The sequence below is a fragment of the Rhipicephalus microplus genome, chromosome 10 (assembly GCF_043290135.1).
Source record: "Rhipicephalus microplus isolate Deutch F79 chromosome 10, USDA_Rmic, whole genome shotgun sequence".
In the NCBI taxonomy this organism is placed as follows: domain Eukaryota; kingdom Metazoa; phylum Arthropoda; class Arachnida; order Ixodida; family Ixodidae; genus Rhipicephalus; species Rhipicephalus microplus.
The window spans coordinates 35,999,438-36,021,651 of NC_134709.1; the positions used below are offsets into that span (position 1 = coordinate 35,999,438).

General features: G+C 44.5%; 1 protein-coding gene across 1 annotated transcript in view; it reads right to left on the reverse strand.

The window, feature by feature from the left end:
- Positions 1 to 22,214, reverse strand: part of Stacl (SH3 and cysteine-rich domain-containing protein) — a 362,911-nt gene that overhangs the window by 229,284 nt on the left and 111,413 nt on the right. Inside the window, exon 2 of the mRNA XM_075875456.1 lies at positions 14,565 to 14,779. Coding sequence (XP_075731571.1) covers positions 14,565 to 14,664 — 100 coding nt within the window. The 5' untranslated portion in view covers positions 14,665 to 14,779. The remainder of the gene's footprint in view (positions 1 to 14,564; positions 14,780 to 22,214) is intronic.

Here is a 22,214-nt window from a genome sequence, read left to right on the forward strand (position 1 = left end):
TTTCGTCTTTCAATTGTTTCTATAACCTCAAAGGCTCATTTTAGGGGCATGAGGCGGGTAAACGACTTCGGTGTGGTTGAGTCTGCTAGAATGGCAATGAGCTGGCATTATCACAGATGTACGATGGGTGATGTGATGGAACTTATGAAAAAGACAAAGTCGAGCAATTTTTCGCTGAAGAGCAAGATTGGGAAGGTTAATGCGAGATTTTAGCTCTGTAATGCAGCTATTGTATGAGTAATCAGAAAGGACAAACCTAGCTGGACAATTTTGAACAGTTTTTAGTGTTTTCATTGTGTTATATTGGTTGAGATCCCATATAGCACATGCATTTTTTAACTTCGGTCCCATTTGAGTTTTATATGCTAATATTATTTCGTAGTACAATATTATATGCTATAGAGACGTTCGTGCTTTTTTTATATGCTATAGAGACGTTCGCAGAAATAATGTACACAAGAAATGTTTTAAAAACAATATAATTCAAATGGGTACAAAGGAAGAATGTTGTGCTATTATTATGGTGGATAGCTGAAAAATGTCCACATAAGCGTTCAGTATAGTAACACGTGGTAGGACTATTCGCTATTAAATCATATTTAGGCAACGCTAGCTGCCATTGGGCATCATTTAGCCGTTCTTACCCTGTACTGTGCTAAAAAAAGTAGTTTGTCTTTGCAAGTGCTGTTTTTCTACACATAGGACTCCCTCTTAAGAGACGCGTTAACTCCGTGAATATCATGATACTTTCTTAGAAAAGTCTTTAGATCGAAAAAAGAGGTGTTCTGTCTCTCTAAAGAGAGTCATATTCAGTACGTTGCCAATGAGTACTCACCGAACTGTGTAACACATCGTTTGTTTTTCTCGGAGTGCGGACAATATTACATATCATCAGGCGACGTTACTGAACATTATCCAGCGCTACCAGTGATGGTTGTGTGCGTCTAAATGCAGCCCCCGAATTCAATTTGAAGTCTTCATCGTAGCGAGCCCGTTGTTAGAGAAGGCCCAGGGCAAAAACATCTTGCTAAAACAAGAATAGAACTCAACACAGAAACGCGACAGCTTTAGGTATAAAAGCTCCCCAGGGACCAGGCCCTCTTCCCCTTGCGTTACTCCCCCGCTTGGGGAGTATTTTACGCGAATGTTACCGAACGCAGCGTGCCCACCACGCCGTGGCGAAGCGGCGCAGAACGGCGCTCATTAGCGCGTTCATTACGCCGCCCCAAATGCAAGCCCATTCGCGGAATGGAGAGTTCTAAGTCGCGGCGTTTGCACTGGTCGGAGAAAGGGGCGGGGGGGGGGGGGGGCTCTTCGATATAAACTCGTTGGCCCAACCACTGACCGGATGAGCGGGGCACCATCCGGCCGCAATCACGGAGAGCGATCCCCGGAGCTCACGCCTCCTCGCCGGGGCCTTTCTTGCTCGACTGCGAGCGCGCGCAGCTCGCTCGGGTTCAGCCTCGGGCTTTTTTCATTCCAGACATCATCCTAGCCTCGCGCAACTTCTCTTATCTACTGCGAGTTCCCGTAAAGCTCGCGTTCGTGCTTGGAATGAATGAGCACGTGCTGAGGCAGATATGCCCACGCTTCTACGTCGTGTTGTTAACAAAGAGAGAGAGAGAGAAAGAAAGATAAAGAGAGAGAGCGAAAGAGAGAGAGAGAGAGAGAGAGTTGTGTGACGTGCGTTAACTTGCTCCAGTGAATCAGGATAGCGCTCATTTTGTATACTGTTGCCGACCCTTCCCGCAGATGCGCGCTTTTCGCGCCTATTTCGAAATGTTATCTAGCACTACGGCTTGTTGTAGGCTTGCATGCGCTTGATCCGCCGAGCGTATCGTACCTATAGTAATGTTATACTCAAAAATAAAAGATAAACACCGCACGATTTGTTGAAGACCGTTCAACTTCCCGCACCTTGTACGTTCACATTGCACAACGGAAATACAGTGAGAGTTTCCAAAAGAATCCAACCATTCTATACTGACCAACACATGACGAGCCCTGACATGCAGCACTGACTCTTCGTGACGGACTAAATGAGGACTAAACGATTTCTCGTGGGACGCTGTGTTGGAAAACACCAGTTCAACTTTGTGCATGATGATCAGTACTGGGTTGTCTTGGCTATACGTCGGATATCAGCTGTTCTAACAACAATGTTCTCTTATTCGATCCAATTACATTTAACAACTATTTCTTTTTTTTAACTTGTACTGAAGTCATGGACTACACGTTATCAAAGAATGTATTCATGCGGGTATATACACCTGTGCATATATACTTGTGTATTATTGTGTGGAAATGTACATACGCACAATCCACATTTTACAGCGAAAGCTGTTGTGAGATCACTTTATTTTGTTTTAATTGGATGGTGCTTATTACTTATATTTCCGCAATGTGTTGTTGTCATATCTAAAAGAGGACAAGACCCCTTTCAAGCTACCTCAGGTTTTAGTCCCGTTTCTTCTTTTCACCGACCGAGACCAACCGACCAACCGACCGACCAACCGACCGACCGATCGACCGACCGACCGACCGACTGACCTTTAAATTAGAAAAATGACAGGTAGTTATTAGGACATCGATCTTGTTTTTATAACCGCATACATTATCTGGAGTGCTTTCAAAAGAAGTAACACAAAGGACGCGAACGAGAAACGCCTAATGACCGACCGACCGAGTGACCGACCGACCAACCGACCACCCAACCGACCGACTTGCATACCAAACATTTTTGTACTTTTTACTGTCACAAAACCATAGCGGCTCCGATAGAAAAACAGGGGTGGTTTAAAGAGTAATACGTGATCTTCTGCTTTGCCCTATTTTAATCATTATTCGCAGAGCTATGAACGTGAGCATGTGGATCAAGGGTACCTGCATAATTCCGGTTTTTTATCTGCGTATGAATGCAAGTTTAAAAATTGAGTGCAGCATCCAGAACACTGAACGTCACAGTATGCCCTAAGGTTTCACTGTGCACGTCTGGGACAATCTTCAAAAACATTTTTTTCCAGCTATATTAAGCTTAGTGTTCCGTTGAACACGTGTATACTTAGAGCGCATAACAAAGAGTACAGTGCATAAAACTTTTCCAAAAAATAAACAAAAAAATAAATTTGTACGCGCAAGCCACAATCTTGCAAAAGCCTCCGCGAGTTTCAAATAGATTGCAGGACGTGGCTAGCTTTTAATTCGTTCAAGTACCGGTGTCGTTTTCTTTGTGCCTCAGCAGTGTTTGCTGTGGTTTTTGCATAGTTTCCCTTGCTATTTTTATACTTACGGGGTCATGCGTCGCAACGAAACTCTTACTAAATTGCAACCTTCTTGCCTGAAGCCATTCAGTCGGGAAATGAGATGGCTTTGGGAAAGTTACGTAAACGACTTTTAAAGGGGGAGTCTGTGCGATGGGGTAGCACCTGATTGCTTGGCGAGACCCAACGCCGGATATTGCGAACAGAAGGGCGCAAGTGTTTGGATAGACTCCACTGCATGATGTCCCCGTTCAAATATTTTCTTACGAACAAAATATAAAAATGTCAGCTGGTTATTGGGAGCTTGATCATATTTTTTGTAACTGCATACATTATCCGGAGTGCTCTCCAAAAAAGTAACACAACGAACGCGTACGAGAAACACCTAATGTATATCAGAAACTCATTACTCAAGTTGTTTATTTCTCTTTATTAATCGAGTCTTGGGCTTTAATGTACCGAAACTGCACTAGTGGAACGAAAGGCGCTGTGCATGGTAGGATACTTATCTTCAGTTTCGATGAACTGGGGTTCTTTATATTGGCCGTTTCCTTTTTGCACACTAAGGGCAAAAACTCCATCTTTCATCCGTAAGTACATATTTCATTTGTCCATTTATAAATATTTATGCATACCTACTTTCTGTTTTTTCCCTACATATTTATTTATTATTTTACTGCGTTTTTCGCCATAACCAAGGGGACTGGTTTGATATGCTGAAACGTCTTGAAGAACTTTCTTTAGTATACAGCAAGATGGCAGAGAACATGCACAAGTTATACCACTTCAGATATAGCCTTTGTTATTTCGAAAAAAAAATGCGTAAACGCGAAATTGCCTGTCGACCGTAATTCGCGTGCAGGTGTAAGAAATTTCCCGTCTTTCCGAAAGTTGGCTTCTTTCCAGATCTGGTGTTCACACGCGACTGTCACTTAATCAGTTAATCACTTGGGTTGTCATTCAATCATCGCTCGTCTCCGCATGCTTTTCATTGCGTTGTTTTCAGCGGGAACATTCAACTAATAATAAATTAGTTTTGCCTTAAAAAAAAGCAAATTCTTTCCTCAGACTCAGTGTTTCCCGGTCGCTTTCTTTTTCTATATAGCATGATTATTTATTTCCTGATTATACCCTTTTTTTAACTGACTCGCTGAAACATTAATGATATTATCCATTGTATCGGCGCATGGCTTATCACTGCGTTGCTCTTTCCTTACGTCTCTTAACGGGTACTCACATTTAGTGACCTTTAGGAAAGAAATAAATGCAGCGATGAGAAAGTGGCTGAGGAATACAGAGAGGACCTCGCTTGCATTTCTCATTGCAATTATACCACTACTCTAATGTAGTATAGTCGCCACTATAACTGCTATAACGCAAGTACAACAGAATCAGCATGCGAGTAAAGGTGTACAGGAATGAAGGAATGGAGAACAATGCTGGCTGGTTTCGTTGCAGTTGTCGTCGCTCCTAATAACCAGTAAAGCTTATAGAATTTTCGCTCTGGTACAGCTTTCCGTGTTGCAGCTTTTCTAAATAGGCCTCAATGTCTGCATGAACAAAACGGAGCGTTCGAAAATTCACACCATCTTCCCGAAGGGAACCGCCAAGGAATGCGAAGCAGCAGCGTTGCTCATGGGTGGCGCCACGGGCTGAATGACACTAACGCGGGTGCTGCGGTGAGCACCGGAAGATTCGTTAGAAGTGAGGGCTGGCGTAGGTTTTGTGACAAGTACATAAGTGTTTCAACGCGTACTTTAGGCGCACGTCAGGTTTAGTAGGCGTGAAATGACAAGTCGGCGGTGTAGCGAGTGGCGGTCGTGGTAGCGGAGCGAGCGGCGGTAGCGGCGGGCGTTGCGGGCGAACGGATGAGGCGGCAGCTGCGGGTACTGCGGTGAGTGCGCGGCAGGCGTGGGAGAGTGTGACGTCAGCGCGCACTGTGCGGGGAGCGTGCCGTCAACGCGCAGCTGCGGCGTGACCTACTTATCACCGCTCCAACACCCGCGGCGAGGGGAACGCGTTGCGGGGCGTTCGTACGGACACACGTACGTATGGCGTTAGTCATGTAAGTCAGAAAGCTGCTTCGAATTTGAATGTTCTTTATAATTCCCGCTGGCACAACTCCAGCTGCTAGCGCACCGTCTCGAACGCGTTAGCTGAAACACCCAAGCGCAAGGCAGACAACTGCATGAATGATTCTGCGCCCATGAATCAGCAGATCCCGACAGTCAACGACGTCCCTTTCATGGCTTGTTAAAACAGAATGCCATTGTGCGTCCTAATTTCCAGCGCATCTCATTAAAACTCTCTCATTGTTCGTCTCTTGTTAGAACACAGAAAGGCACGCTCGTAAAAGAAAAGGCGGCGCTGCAATTATCGCTGGCCGTGTCCCTCTTTTTTTTTTGTCTCTGGAGTTTTGAAATGTCGATGTCAGAGCTGAAGGCTGCGAGGAAAATAATTATCGAAATCACCACTGACGAGAGGACAAAAATTGAGCACATTCTTTTGCATGCCGAGCCGGGAAATTGCTTTAGAGTGGAGAGAGCAAGACGAAAAAAAAAGCATTCTGTAGGCAAATTACTATTAGATTGATTCTGTTCAATAGCACTGCTTTACATCTGCCAGTGTAATTGGCGGCCCTTTAAAATCGAGCATATCAGAACAGAAGGTGGCATACAATTTCACCGTCTCGAAGCTAAAAATTTATGATGTCTGCTTGAACAAAAAAAAAACGTGATTGATTGAAGGCTGCTCTCTTTGTTGGACCCAACCTAATAAAACAGATAGCGAAGCTATGTTACATAGGTTTTAAAACTGTAGTACAGTATACATGAAATATGAAGCTCTCGCAGTTAGGAATCGAACCTACAATCTTTGGATAACGCATCCGATGCCCTAACCACTGAGAAACAGTGGAGATCGCTTTACCATCCACTTGTCTGCTTGCCTCTGGAACAAAGGAAGAAAGCAAAAAAAAGGGGGGGGGGGAGAGGCAGGGAGGTTAGGTATAGCTTAGGCCCTGTGCTTGTTTCCACCTTTGTATCTCCACCCTAGTTGTTAGTAATGTTGTGGCGGGGTCACGGTCTAAGGTACGGCGTTCTGAGATTACGTCATTGATTCCACAGTGCCAGGCCTAAAGAAAAAAAATAGAGCATGCTCTCTTGCTGCCGCTTGTTCTACGAGATGCGAAGGAAGCCCAAATCACCCGAAACGTCATGTCTTCTTATATAGTTGCCATCTAGGCCATTAGGAGCGATTGCTTGAGTCGTAAACTCGACACAAGGCCAGAAGAATGTATGAAAGAGAGACCAACGCAGCGTTACTTCGAGTTTTGTTTTGTCCTTGTGTTGTTCGAGCTGCAACGCATTACTTTTATGACCCCGTCTCGGTGGTCTAGTGGCTAAGGTACTCGGCTGCTGACCTGCGGGTCGCGAGATCGAATCCCGGCTGCGACGGCTGCATTTTCGATAGAGGCGAAAATTCTGTGGGCTCTTGTGCTCAGATTTGGGCGCATGGTAATCGAGAACCTCAGAAGGTCGAAATTTCCGGAGCCCTCCACTACGGCGTCTCTCATAATCATATGGTTTGTTTGGGACGTTAGGTTGTACCTATATTATTATTATTATTATTATTATTATTATTATTATTATTATTATTATTATTATTATTATTATTATTATTATTATTATTATTCATTCATTCATTCTACGCTTCTGTCCCGGAACATTACATTTGTTAGCAAGACTTCTCCCACAAGATGATTTTCTTATAATTTTTCTAACGGACCTGCTTACAGCACAAGCGTGACTCAATGAAGGACTTGAAGTACTTCACTGAGCCACGACACGCCAGTGCTTCAATGATTTATTTACTCTCCAAAATATTTGTCCGCTTTGTATGGCGTCGCACGTTTTGTGTACTTTCTCGGGGTGGCAAATCCGTTTCTACGAGAGGTTATTTTTGTAGATAGATAGATAGATAGATAGATAGATAGATAGATAGATAGATAGATAGATAGATAGATAGATAGATAGATAGATAGATAGATAGATAGATAGATAGATAGATAGATAGATAGATAGATAGATAGATAGATAGACGGGCGGGCGGGCGGGCGGGCGGATGGATGGATGGAAGGATGGATGGATGGATGGATGGAAGGGATGGAATGAAATGAATAGATTAGAATGAATGAAATGGAGGGGAAAGGAATGGATCTTGACATATCAATGGAGCCTGGCCGTTCCTTCGAGTTGAACACCGTGGACGAATGCGGTGATATTATTGACGATTATTGACGCTGCACGGAACTTTCAGAGGGCCGGCACAAGCTTGAAGCGCCGAGGAAGGTAATATTCGTGCTTGAAGTTTATTACGCCCGACGTGATTCTACCGAGAAAAAAATAATAAACAAAAAATGAAAGCGACTCGCGATTTTGTGAAACGCATGCATATAATTCTCGCCTTAACTCGTGACGTGCACACTCTTTCTCGCGCGTTGCGAGCCACCGCGACCCACGTGAATTGCGTGGCACGCTTTCCTACCTACACCGGTGCCGCTTTAAATAACAATGTCCCAGGTCTCTGTCTCGCCTTGACGAGCCGCGACAAAAGTACCCGGGGTTTATGTGTGAGCCGGAGACGAGGTCGGTCATAAATAAGGGAAAATGTCAGGCGATGTTGTGGCCGAGCCGCGACAACCAAGTCGTTCTCTGTCTGAGATGCGCACCAGGGGTTAGCGTGGGTATACCGTGTGGATGTCGGCTAGAGTTTTATGGGCTTTAGGTTGGGAGAGAATGGGAACTTTGTATACTGTTATATGCAACGTTAAAGCCCATCCCGTTGTTCGCTTAGTGGCCCGTTGCGAAAGCCAACTTCTGCGCACCGCGACTCCTCTCTCTCTCTCTTTCTCTCTTTTTAACATAACTCCATTTTGTTGCAGCTTGAGCAATGTATAAGGCTTCCGTGCGACTTTATATGACCTTATATCTACTGGGAAACAACGTGCGCCTTCCGTAGATCTTCTAAATGGCTTCATGTAGCTTCCTTTGGGCTAAGCACCTGTTCCTCTCTTTGAAAGAGCCTCCTTATTGTCCTGCCGGATAGCTAGTGCACAGTGACGTGAAAAAAAAGAGAAAGACATGTAGTTACGGCGAATATGTACTACTTACCGCGAACGAGCTAGATGGTTTTACATTCTCGAATAGGTCTTCTTCAGAGGACGTGAATTCGATTCATTTTTACATTACATAAACTCTTGACGTAGCGGACGTGGCGGTGCTCAGACGTCACGCTTTTATCTCGAAGCAAGCGCACTGCTGTTGGCTTGGCTTGTACAGTCGTCGCTTTTTTAATAGATGGCGTATATTAATTAGATCTCTCGTAGGCTCCGTGGGATTGTGAAACGCCATCATTACTGTCCAGCGTGTTATCATTTTCGTCCCCGGCAATCTTGAGTTGTAATTGACACTATGCATAGTGATCAACTAAACCGGAAGTTCGTTTGATTTATCTCTGAAGCAGTGTAGCATATTCTTGCCAAAATACGAAGGTACGTTCTATATTGTGGGTTATCAGTGATGCACTGGGTTTACGAACTGTCATTCCGAGGAAACCTCGTTTTTGAATAGAATAAAGTTGCGTTGCATATAGCAATGGCTTGCGGCAACAGAAAATGTGATTTTGATCAATAAAGAGCATGCAAGATAAATTTAATCCGACACAGTAAGACGGTCCTAATTTCATCGCTCACCGTGCAGAGTCAGGTACACAACAGACGCCTCAAGGAAAGAGTCGCCTCGCGTGAGATAATCAAGACAGTGCGCGTGTTCCTTTGTATTCCTTCGCAGTTTGTCTCTGCGCTGTTCCATTATGAATCGAGAGAGCTTGGTTCCAAGCTTAATGCAGTCTAGAAAATTATAATGACGGAGAAAACAATGTCGGGCCATATGGAAACCAAGTGCCGGTAGAGGAAGTACGTTGGGCGACTAAGAAAGGCTGTTTAGAGGGGGACCAGGGAGGGGTGAAGAATGGTAGAGACATTAGGGAGTGAAAATGCAGGACTCGAATGCACCGTGATACAGTACGGAAGCAAAATAAAAGATATAGAGAAATAAAGAGAGAGGTACAGGTATATGTGAGAGGACGGATGTGTAACTAGCTCAGATAGGAAAATTTGATTTGCTTCCCTACAACCGGTTGAGGCGGGAGGGAACTAAACAAATAATAAATAAATAAGGAAGTTTTATGGAGAAGCAGAAGAAGTGAACCTTGTTGAAACGATAGGGGATAGGGAGATTCCTCGAACACGGACAAGTGAGCGTAACGGAGCGCACAACAGTTTTCCATTTGGGAGTTCGCTGTCTGCTCACGAAGATTCGGCTCAACTTTTTCTTTTTTCTGCGTTCTATTCAACAGATCCTACGCGTTGTCGCCTCCACCTATGTGTCACCATGAGAAGTGACTATTATTGGTTAGCTGTAACCAGCCCGGAACATTTTCGCGTCCACATACACACAGAAATCGCGGCCCGAGGTGAGCAATTTATGCACCCGCCTGGTCACTCTTGAAGTGTGAGCACCCAGGTGAAACGCATCCGCCAAAACAGTGGGCGTGATGTCTTGTCCACGAAACAAGAGCGCGCCGCACAGGGCCCGACAACACACAGAAAGGAAAGATAACTAACAATATTTGCGAACGATACCTTGCACGTGCGCACAGAGGAGAACAACGAGCGGATGGCAGAAATGCGCGCAATTATGGTTACGTAACGCAAATGTCTGCTGTCTCTGTCGTACTCCTAGTCACCAATCCCATCTCGGCTGCTTTAGTCTATGTTGGCTCCAGCGCAGAGTGGGCGCTGTTACGAAAAAAAGCGCATTTCAGGCAGAAGCGTAACTTGAGCGCACCGGCCAGCACGCAAAAGAACACAAAATGTCGTTGCTTGCCACGAGTTAAAACAGAACAGAACAGAACAGAAGTTTTCGACGTCTAGCTATACAATTGAGTTAAGCTGATGGTACGGTAACAAATGAAATTACGTAAAGGATGAACAGCCAGCGTTAACTTAGGACGGGACGAATACGGCTTGCGTAACGAATATAACCATGATGGAGCGACAGGCGAGGGCATGTAAGAAAAGTAAAGGAATACTACTAATAGCAATGTTATGCTTAATAAACGCGTAGCCTATCTCAGGTACCGTTGCATATTCATGAAGGAAGATTGCCTGGTAAGCCGTCGCACTGAAAAGTGTGCGTACAACCAGGTACTCCTGCCTCGGAGATTCGCGTCATCTTGGTCAGAACCCTCGCTTTTTCATTAATAGTGGCAACAACATCAATATTTGAGTTTTTACGTTCCGAAACCACGATATGTTTATCAGGTACGTCGCAGTGGAGGGCTCCTTGAATATGGAGCGTCTGGTGTTCTTTCGTGCGCACTGACATTGCACAGTTCACGCACCTATGACGTTTCGTCTCCATAGAAACACGACCGCCGCGTTCAGGACCAAACTCGCGGCTTTCAGGTCAGCAGCCGAGCATTGACTCTGCTACGCCACCACAGCCGAGTCTCACATTTTTTTATGACAGTATGTGTTATACAAGAGAGCGAGTGAATATCAGCATTCGTAAGATTGAACTAGAATTAATTTCTATAAACGCATAAGCATAGCCTACGCATAATATCCTATATTATATCCTTCGCAACCTCGGCGTTTTTGTGTTTGGCGTGCGAATGTTTGCTCCATCAATATAAATCAGAACAGCTTCGCTAACCTTGACTTGGTTGCCGTGTATATCTCATTTATATATTTTACCTAATTCATTTTACAGAAGGTACTATATTTCTTAGATCATAACGTTCTATATAGCTTATTTATATATAAGGCTTTGATAGTTCGTAATAAATCAGTTTCGATTGTCAACCTAGGCATAAGTCTTGATATATAAGGACATTTTGTTCGTGCATATTTTTTTTTTGCTTGCGTCGTGGCGCACTACTTTATGTTACATTTCCGTCTACCAGTCAATTGTTCAATTAATAAGCCTTGTTAGGCACGTGACATATTGGCAGAACAATCATTATCATAACCGTCATTGTTGAAAACGTGCGGGTACCTACCAAAGAATGCTTTTCTGCGGGGCAAAAAGATGCTTTGTCGGCGCAGAAACAACCGGATTGTGACAATGCTCAGCGATTGCCAACACGTCTTCTTTGCCTGAACTGTTCTCAATTTTTAGAGTTAGAACTACGAGTGAGAACTTAGATGAACACATGATCAGATGAAACTTGATCAATTCTGAGTAGAATATTTCCTCACTGTCTTTAGTGCTGCAAACAAGACGTCAGTCGCGTTGTTCGCGAGATCAATCAAGAAGTGAATAAGCGAGAGAGAGAGTTTGTAGCGGCAAGAACATGAGCGTTATTGCTTTTGAGAATGTTAAGCAGGCAGTGTTTGTTTACCGCCTTTATGTATTAGTACTGTTGTTTTATACACGCAACCTTCTACGACGCTGCAGTCTTTTTGGCAGAGTAGGCTATGGAAGCTGCTTGGATAACTTTAGCCCTCTGGCATCAAGATATATTGCTATAGATAAGTGCGTAGCTCTGTGCAGCATTATAGGGGTTCCGAGTCACCCTTCGTGCTTAGTCAAAGAACAGTGGAAAGCAAACGCGGCCGCCTACATCCCCGCCAATTCTGGTAGTCGTGCATGGTGAGAAAGTTGACGAGCAGACCACGAGCAAGCCACTTTCTCATGCGCCCGATCTTGATACCTGAAGGTTATTTGAGAGTCTCCACCCGCTTCGGGGATACCGGCGGCTGCTGTATGACGTCATACAGCGAATCGCTGCTATTGATACCAATACCTCACACAAAGCAAAAGCGGTGTTTGGGTAACACGTGCTTTTTGCCGTGTGCTGGCGCCCCATGCCAGTCCTACGCTGCATAGTGTGCTAAAGTTACACTGTAGGAACACTACCGGGTCCCGACATCGCACTGGAGCAAGGGTTCACGTTCTCACGCTAGAGATAATTATGCATGGTGACATAGTTTATTTCCCATGTGTTATTTTCTCGTGTGTGGCCTTGTGCACGTTCGTGCGGACGAAGAAAAAGAAAAAAAAAAACGTTCAAAGCATGTGACTAAACCCTGTAACTTCATTTGTTCTTGATGGATTTGAGAGAAAGTTTTGCGGTAGTTCACAGGTGAGGCAAGAAACCCCCTAATTAAAAATAGTTGGCAGATTCCACGCACAGTGCGAATAGATGATATGCGAAGCATGAATGAGGAAGGTTGATACGTCACTTTAAAAATCAGCACAAAGTTACGAGGTGGACGTGAATTATGCCGTACATGACTTCCATTCCATGATTATCATGTTTGCGCCTGGTATTTGTGTTCGTCGTCCATTCATGTCACGTATTTTCAAATTTATACATGTGAAGCTAGCGAAACGGCCGCGAGCTCATCATGAGCGTGTCATGTAGTCATGTTTTTACATCACACGCATGTCATGATTTTCATGTTAGGGCATGTCACTTATCTTCGCCACGCAGTCATGTCATACCCATATAGTTGTGCAGTATGCCATGTGAACGAAACCACCGCAACAGCAGTAAGAGCATGGCATGTAAATCATGACATTTATGACATACGTGTATGATCTTCATGTCATGACCAGTCACTTACGCTCGTCATACAGTCATGTTATGCCATACCAATCATGGTATAGATCCCATTATCGAAACGTCCCGAAGTGGTAAAAGTCGTAGGCGGCTGATAGACAGATACGGTAAAAGTCGCTGAAGTTCGCCAAGAAATGCTTCGCTTTTAATTAGGTTCTTCGAGGTTGAAAAGAAAAGGTAAAAAAACAAATTAAAAATGCGGTTCCGGAACGCAGCACAGCAAGCCTTGTGGCTGGCTGGTACGAAGGCCGACGCTACCGGTTCGAATACGGCGCGACAGACAGTCCGATGCCCAGGGCATTCCTGATTTCAGTCTCTCCATCGACCGAATGCCGCCTGGTCCTCGGTTTCTATAGTGCGACAAAGTGCAACTGTGATTGAAGAACGCGGACCACCGCGAACCATAAACCCTATACCGAGCACTCCTTTCCTCTGCATGGACCACGACCTGAACGGTGGTGAGTGGAAAAGGATGGAGAATCTAGATGGGATAATGGTCGGAGGGTAAAAGAAAAGTGCCCTACCCGAAAATAACCTCGAAGTGCGGCGACACGCACTTTCAGGGCTTCGTTCGGAAGCGGGGTGGGAGTGCCGCATCTGGGCCACTGCGAATCCGGATGTCGTTCAAGGTCTCCTAACCCTTTCAGGAGCCGCCGGTCTGCGACGCAGGCGGTTCGGGGAGAGAGATAAATGGATCTCGGTATACGCGACCGCGCCCGCGTAGAGACCCCTAAAGCGTGTCCAGAAATAGGCCCTTTCCTCACTCGGACTGTTTGCGGTAGCCGCTTGAGGGATTGGCGCTGATCGCAAATAGGGTGTAGAAGGGGGTGTTTTATCGCGAGAAAGTGTTCATTGAAGCAGAAAATATATTCCTTGAAAGGTGAAAACGTTTGGACTACATGCCAAGTGGAATTGCTAACTTGCAACCGCTCGTAGATATGGGCTACTGAGGAAGTTGTCGGAGCTTCCGTTATTGCTAAGCACGCCTAATGATCATTAAGAAAATTAACTGTGCAGCAGAGAAAGGAACCACTTTGTCGTTATCTCATATCTATAATTATTATGGCGCATGTCCCACGTTTGATACACACAAGCCGAGAAGCATGAACTTTTCCAACGCCAACGTTGGCTTGCTTGTGAAAGTCAGCGTTGCCGAATGGCTGATTTGTAGAGGTGTGCGAATATTTGATAGTTTCGAATAATCTCACTTTCTGCCTCATTTTCTTGTTAGGCCCAACCGAATGAAACCGACAGACAATTAGGCCGTGTAAGATACAAAGGGCGCTAATTGGTGCATTTATTCGCGGTAAAGTAGTTACAACATAAGTTGAAAATGAATGAAAAGTAGACAAAAAAGCACCCTATTCGTCACCTGGACACGGACTCACAGTCTTGAAATCAGACTGAAGAATGTGACAATTTTTCGTGCATTTTCATCCGTCTCAATATAAGGAATATTTAGTCATAGAGATAGGAAGACGAATTATTGTCACCTATTTAATACTTGGCTTCTTGGATTCATACGGTTGAGGGTGCTCTCAGGAATCTCGGAGGATAGGGATCATTCAAGGTGCTTCGAAATTCTCTCACTGGCGTCGAGATATTTCCACTTACCGGTCCGGAGAAGTTTGAAGGTGACCGCGTTGTGGTTGCGGATTGGTTCGTCGTGGGCGTGTCGCACCAGCTTCCGAAACCCTGTGTTATCCATCGTCATAGTCTACGCTCACCGGCCACGTCAAGGGGAAAGCGCCGAAGCTGACGGGCCGAGAGGCGGCTGGCTGTTGTTCCCTTTGGCTTTTTTTGTGGTGGCTCTCTTATCGGTTCAGCTCCTGCGATGTCACAAACAATTAAACATTGGTACGGTGTCACCGAGAAACACTGTAGGCTTACAACAGAAATGATGCGAATCGTCAATCAATCAATCAATCAATCAATCAATCAATCGATCAATCAATCGATCGATCAATCGATCAATCAATCTACCAGTCAATCAATGAACAGTCAATCAATCAATTAATCAATCGACTATCAATCAATCAATCAACCATTCAATCAATCAGTTATTCAGTCGATCGGCCAATTGATCGATGAATCATTCAGTCGCTGCAGGATATATGCACGTGATCATACAGGATGTGGCTCCAAGTGATTAGCGGTTCTAAACGGGTTTACTGGCCTGCATTTCTTCTCTACTGTTTCGTCTCTCTCTCTCTTTCTCTCTCCCCTGGATGAACTTATACTTCTTTTTTTTGAAGAGGATGGGAGTTGATCCCGGAACTATATTATGTGCTGCGCAGGGATACTGCTTGCGTAATCTTTGTATAAATTCGGCTGTGCTGCATGATAGTTGTTAGATGGAGTATAGTTATTTCGATAATTATGAAGTTCCTGCAATGCAGTTACGAAAATTGGCTGAAATCTAGTTTCTCGCCTGGCAGAGTCTTCTCGCTTTCGTTTTACTGGTATATCTATTGCGGCTTGCAGTATACGCGCTGAAGTTCCCGTGTCAATCCTTTATTCATTGTTTTTTTTTGCATTGAAATGAAAGCAATGCACGTTGGTAATACACAGACGTCACTACATGGGTAAAAATACGGATTAGTTGAGAGTGGTTCTGATATCCCCAAAGGCACGAAAAAGTGAGAGTACGAGGCCTATGTTCAAACCAATTTTCCGGAGTCTGCCGTGGTAGTATAAGGTGATTAAGGTGGTCAGCGGCTGACTAAAAAATTATGGCTTCTTTACTGGTCACGATGGTCTCACTTCGATGGCGGCGAAATTATATGCACGTTAAACAATCTCAGGTGGATGTAATTTCCGGGGCATTCTTCCATGGCGTTACACATAATCCTAATATTTTTGGACCTAAGACCCTGTCAATTATTATTACAGATCCATTTACTGTTCTATGTAATTGTAATTGATGGGGTCTTACGTCCAAAAAGATGATTATGTTAAACGCCATAGGGGAGGGCCCCGGAAATTTCAACCACCTGAAATTCTTTAACGTGCACCTATATTTAAATACATGGCCTCAAGTATTTTTGCCTCAATCGAGAATGCAGCTGCCTCAAACGGAATTTGATCCTGTACTGTGCCATCTCAATGCATGTTAAAGAATAACAGGTCGTCCAAGTTTCCCCGAGCCTTCCTCTAGAATGTTTTTTTTTTACCAGATGGTCTAAAGGCTTCGCTATTAGTTATCTCTGTATGCCACAGATTGGCACATTATTGTTACGAAAATACAACGCGCTATATTATTCTGGCTTTTCGTTTTCGTCACTTTGATTTCAATAATATTTCTATTGTGCTTCACATAATGAATTAAATATATTCAATTTTGTCGCCTTTTGAGGTTTACCTGTACGAAAATTTCTTATATTTGTGCCGCAGTGGTTGCAGTGTCGCAAGTAATTATCGTGACATACGAAAAATAGAAATGTCACCCGCAGGATAAGTCGGCAACAGGGTAAGCTAATCAGTGCTGATGTGGTCTCCGTATATAATTTGTACGCACACTAGAACATGCAGAGACAAAAAAAATCTATGCATCTCTAGCAAGTGAATAAGGGCGAGTGGGTAAAACTAGGTTATAATGTTCACGTTGAAGCCGCCGACTAGTATAAAGTACGGACAGCGGACTGACGAACAGATGTATGGATGGATGGACTGATGGATGGTGCAGGTGATCATGTATTGTGCCGTCACATACTTGATTGACGTACACATATAGTCGTATATTTTTGTGTTTAAGTTTTTTGTTGTGATGGTGTTATGTTCCGGTTTTGTGGAGCGTGGCGTATGCCAACAAGACTTGGCCACATGAGGCTTCGCCCCTAAAAATCGACCGTAAGTCGCAATGTGTACTATGTACGGTGTAGAGCACACGTCATGTGCATTAGTTCCGGACATGCACATGAACTCTCGTTGAGGCTTCCGGTGAATGCACACACACATAATACACAGATGATGTCTACGTTATAGGATGACAGGAAGTCAAAAGCGGGTCTGACAATCCATAATGCATGTCGAGAGGCGCAGAAGACGTCTATTATACAGTGAGGTTCATGCTTTTTCCGACTAAGAAAGAGTCAAGTTCATTTTCATTGTGTGCCGCGCCGCGGTGGCGTAGTGACTAAGGTACTTGGCTGCTGACCCGCAGGTCGCGGGTTCGAATCCCGGCTGCGGCGGCTGCATTTCTGATGGAGGCGAAATGTTGTAGGCCTGGGTACTCAAATTTGGTCTCACGTTAAAGAACCCCAGGAGGTCGAAATTTCCGGAGCCCTCCACTATGGCGTCTGTCATAATCGTATGGCGGTTTTGTGGCGTTAAACTCCACAAATCAATCAATAATTTTCACTGTGTCACTCATGAGCGATAGGCGTCGCCAGTGGTGCTTGTGACGCAAAAATTTCGCACCTTTTTTTTTTCTCGCTGCAATAGGTATAGCTTATGACCCACTTATCAGGACAGGAAACCCCTTTTGGGCGAGTGCGCGACGGTTAGTTATTTCTAGACGCCTTTAGAGCGCTGAGTCGCTGTTTCGATTTCAAGGAGAAGCGAGCAGTGCAGGAGCAGCTCCGGTGTCAAGGTAAGCGCCGCTTGCCACGGGACCACGGAAAACTGGGACGTATAGGCACCGCAGCAAAAGAGAGCACAGCCAGCACCCACAAAGCCGCCGGCACAGAGGAAGAAATCGGACGTGCACTCTACAAAGTTTTCCGGAGAAACTGCGCAGTTACCCCGAAAAGGGCACTTCGCTCCTCCAAAAGGTGAAATGTGTGCAAAAAGTTCGCACACCGCGCGGGAGGAGAGGCGCTTTTCTCCTTTTAGAAGAAAGCACCCTTTTTTTGGAGTACCTGCAGGAGTGTTCCCGCCGTGTGGAAACGACCCATCGGTGCCTGTACAGACCTGTTTCCTTCCAGACCGTACCGTAGCGTACTGTGCTGTGGTGGTCAGTGTACACGCATGCTGACCGAGTGTTGTTGAGTTCAAATCCCGCGTGCTTGCTACAGATTTTCCGCAGTTTATCTCTGAATGTGATGCTTGCACGTCGATTTCGTTTTTAGTCACATTGCTTGCACAGTCTTCGAAATGCTGCACAGTCTTCAACGAAGTTGGGTATTACCTTTGCGCAAAATAAATGTTGCGCCTTTGAGGATTAACCACGAGAGCGCCGATTATCTTCGTATATAGTTAGCCCCAAAAAGAAGAAATGGCTGTGGTAGGTTAGTTACTCCTCTAAAGGAGTAACCTCGATTCTCTGTTTTCTACTTTGTCAAGTGTAGCGCAAGTGAAAAGCGCGCGCCAACAACACACACTTGTAACGTCGTGAGGGTCGGCGCATCTCGCTCAGTCGCACGGTATTCACTTTAAAATTAATTTTAAATTCATTCCCTGCTATATTTGCCCTTGCATATTTTGCAGATTTTGTGTATGTTTCCAAATAAAACTAACGCATTATCTCGCATTCAAAATTTTGTGAGTACTCCTTTAACCTCATTTGTAACCAAAAGGTGTTGCTAAAGAAAATACAGATTGGACATAATTGTTGAGTGGGGTCTCGTTTAAACAATTCAGCGAAATATGTTTGCTAGCCCAATATGTTTTTGTCAGTTTATTACCAGCCAACGACCCTTAGAATTAATGCATGTTAATGCTTTTTATTACAGTGGCATTCTCCCTCAAAAAAAAAAAAGATTTATACAACTCCGAAAAAGGATCCTGACCAGTATATTTACGGGTACTACATTTATTTGTCGGTATATATTAGCTTCTTTCTTTTTACTCTTCAAAATAATTGACTCCTATGGGTTGAAAATAAGTGCAGTGCTAACTTACCCGCTATCTTTACATTTAGTCTATATTTTTACTTAGTACGTTTTACTTTCCAGTGCCTGTGAAAAACGCGTCAACGAGGTTCCTCGTTGTAATGTTTCCATCATCATCAGCCTTCTCATTACCTCGATAGCCACCATAATTATCATCCCCGTATGCTGCGCTCTACGGTGCATGGCCAAGTCTTATCATCGTTCATCAGTGCAATACAACGTCCCGATCGTATGCATGATATTATGATAGACGTGGTCAACGTTCCTATAATCATCATTGTCACCACCAGGAAAGATTATATCGACTCACTGCGCCACGTGTCTTAAAACTTGCTGATGCTTTCACATCATCCAGTTATCGGCGTCCACGGGAGCGTATTCGTATTTTTTTTTTTTTACTTTTAGGGGCGAAGCTCCTTAAGGCGTGGGTATGTCCATCCTCCGTCGTTGTCGTACGTGGCCACCAGGCAGGATGCGAAATGGGAGATGGCGGTACTTGGAGTGTTCACTAGATGAACGCACGAACGGATGCATGGACGGATGGACAGACAGACTAGCAGACGGACAGATGGATGGATGGACGTGCGGACGTACGGACGGATGGACGCGCGGATAGACGGACTGACGCATTGATGGACGCACGGATGGTCGCATGGACGGACGGAAGCAAGAACGAACGAACGGACGGAAGCACAGATGGGCTGACGGGCGCTTCGCCCCGCTCATTCACTCCGTAGATATGCTGTTATTTTATAATCCCACTATTGAAGCGCAAGCGAAAACCAAAGCCTGTTGCTATGCCTCTAAGGATATTCTGTTAATGTATGGGGTTTAATGAGGTGAATCACGTTCATCTGGGCGCACGAACGGGATCCAACAGCGGCGTGGGTCAGAAGAAAAACAGAAACAATAGAGGAAAGACGAGATAAAACTACCCGATCGGCCAAACACGCTGCCCTAAGGTGAATGAAATCTCCATGGCGAAAGCGAAAAGCCGGAAATTTGATCACAGATGCCTGCGAAGAAGAAAAAAAGAAAATAAAACACAAATTTCTCAAACTGATATAGGTGCTTGGCTTTAAAAAAACAGTAAAGAGTAAAAAAAAAAAGCAAAAAGCAGCGGTGGGTAACTGATACTGAAATGAAATCATCGGGAGTCCTGCGAAGGGAGTTTATTAATCCGACAGCAGTGAACTTCCCTTTATGGAAAGTTCATAGTGCAGCTGAAGGACTTCTTTCGCCAGGACAGCTGCTAACCGTGTAGCTGTGGTTTTTCACGTGCATTTTAGTCTTCGTACCATATACGGTTATAGTTCGGGTGATAGGGGGTCGTCTATATAAGGCAGGCGAGGCCTCTGATGTCTACGGCCGAGAGTGCACTGCAGGAGTTTCGGCGTATAGTGCCGTGTAGCCATGGCATATGCGTAGTACATACAGACCAGGGTTTGTACGGTTCTTTGTATAGACAGTGCCGTAGAGAATTCTCGGAGTAGAGTGTTGTGTAATAATCGCATGGTACACAAACATGGTAGGTTTTGTACAGTGTAATGGATTCAGAGAATGTTCACCGTAAATGACGATGCAGGGCTAGTGGGGCTGGTGGTACGGGACAACAGGTATAACTTGGGAAGACTGCTTGAAATGTACAAAGTTGAGCGTATGTGGGGAAATGAATATAACCAGTGTTGCATATAGGGTATACAATTGTGTTTCTAGTTTTTATCGTGCATTTTCCCGGTACCACATGTGAAGTTTGTTTTACATTGCACGGGGTAGGGTTTTGTATACGGAATACTGGTTACAGCCTGTTGAATAAGGCGGCACATAATAAAGCTTGTAGCTGTTATACTAACATAAAAAGTTGGGGGAGCCCTGAGATTCGCCTTCAAGAGTTGAATGCAATCTGTTCCTAGTGCGCACTTCAAACACTTAGTAGTGCATGAAATCCTTTCAAACTTGCTAAGCACCCACTACGTGGCCTTAAGTGTGCAGTAGGATTTGTGCCTTTTGTAGTGGGTGACTGGCTTTAAACTATGAATTCACTATGATAATTCCATGTTTGGACGCCCAATGGCAGTACGCTTGTACCCCGAACTATTACGGCAATATTTAATGTTGTATTGTGAAGCATATATACAACATGTGTGTTTGAAGAAACCGTTGAAAGTTACTTTCTATGCATTTCCAAGCAGAGGAAGTTATTTTAACTTTTTTCACAACCAGAGGTATGACTGTGTGGTAGAATAACAGTTTGGCACGCAAATGACCTTGGTTGTGTTCCTATTGAGAGCCAGAATTTGATATCATAGTTGTATTTGCATATTTCTCGTATTTTTGTCACGCAAAGATGATCATCTTTCGTTCACAATACACGATGCCGACGCTGAAATTTCTGCGAACCGAGCTCTTTAGTGCTACTGAATTAACACGAGATATGTCTCCTAACATATGTTTCGTAGGGCATGTCGTAGTGAAGTCTAATTATATCCGCTATATTTTCTTGTCTAAGATACAGGCTAGACTCAGTAGTTCTTTGCAAAGGAGACAGATAGTATTTATTGGGTTACGAACCCGATCGTTAACTACTTGCGTTACCTAAACTAAATTTACTCTTTTAATATTCTGTGCTTGCTTTGAATCTGTGGAGCTTTTTCATGCATCGCCAAGCTTTGCGATTACATTGTGGTGAAAACATGGTTCCCTAAGCTCTCGCTGGAGTTCCGGATAAACTTGTCTGGCATGTGCTTTTTTTCTCTCTCCTCACTTTGTTACGTTATCTGGGGGCTGCAGTTAAGTGAGGCCTATCCAGCAGTCTTCGCCCGACTAATAGGATCACCGTAGATTATCCCGGTTTCGGGAGTGCAAACCCTGGTACGATGAAATCAAGCACGGTCGGGAGCATCTCTCGGTTTCTTCCGGAAGTCGTCGGATTAGCGTGAGCTTTTGCGAATCCTTACGAGCCCTTTCCTTCAAGGTACATTGAAAGGAGAATAAAGCTATTGAAAAAGAAGTAAATGGTACGAGTTATCCTGTATGCCTTAAATACAACGGTTTATCGTTGAGGGCATTCGCCCGCCACAGCTTTTTGGGCAATGTATTTTTTCCGGGGCGCACACCGAGACGGTAAGGAGGAACGGCAAGCGGAAACGACCGGATCAATGGATTTAAAGAAGCTCAATATCAAGTACGAACATGAACCTTAATACCGGAGTGCTAAACTTAGCTGTCCGCGCGGAGCATGAAGCGTTTCAATGAAGTAGACTAAAGGATCTGATTTTGGAAGATAAAATAAAATTTCAGGCAGTTGCTCGCCGAAAGCTGCCAGGCAGTGAAGCGGTCGGCCCTTTCGCCAGGCATGACATTTTGCTGCCAAGGGTCGGCAGTGCTTTCATGAGCATCAGAATCATGATCATAACCGTCATCATAATCATCA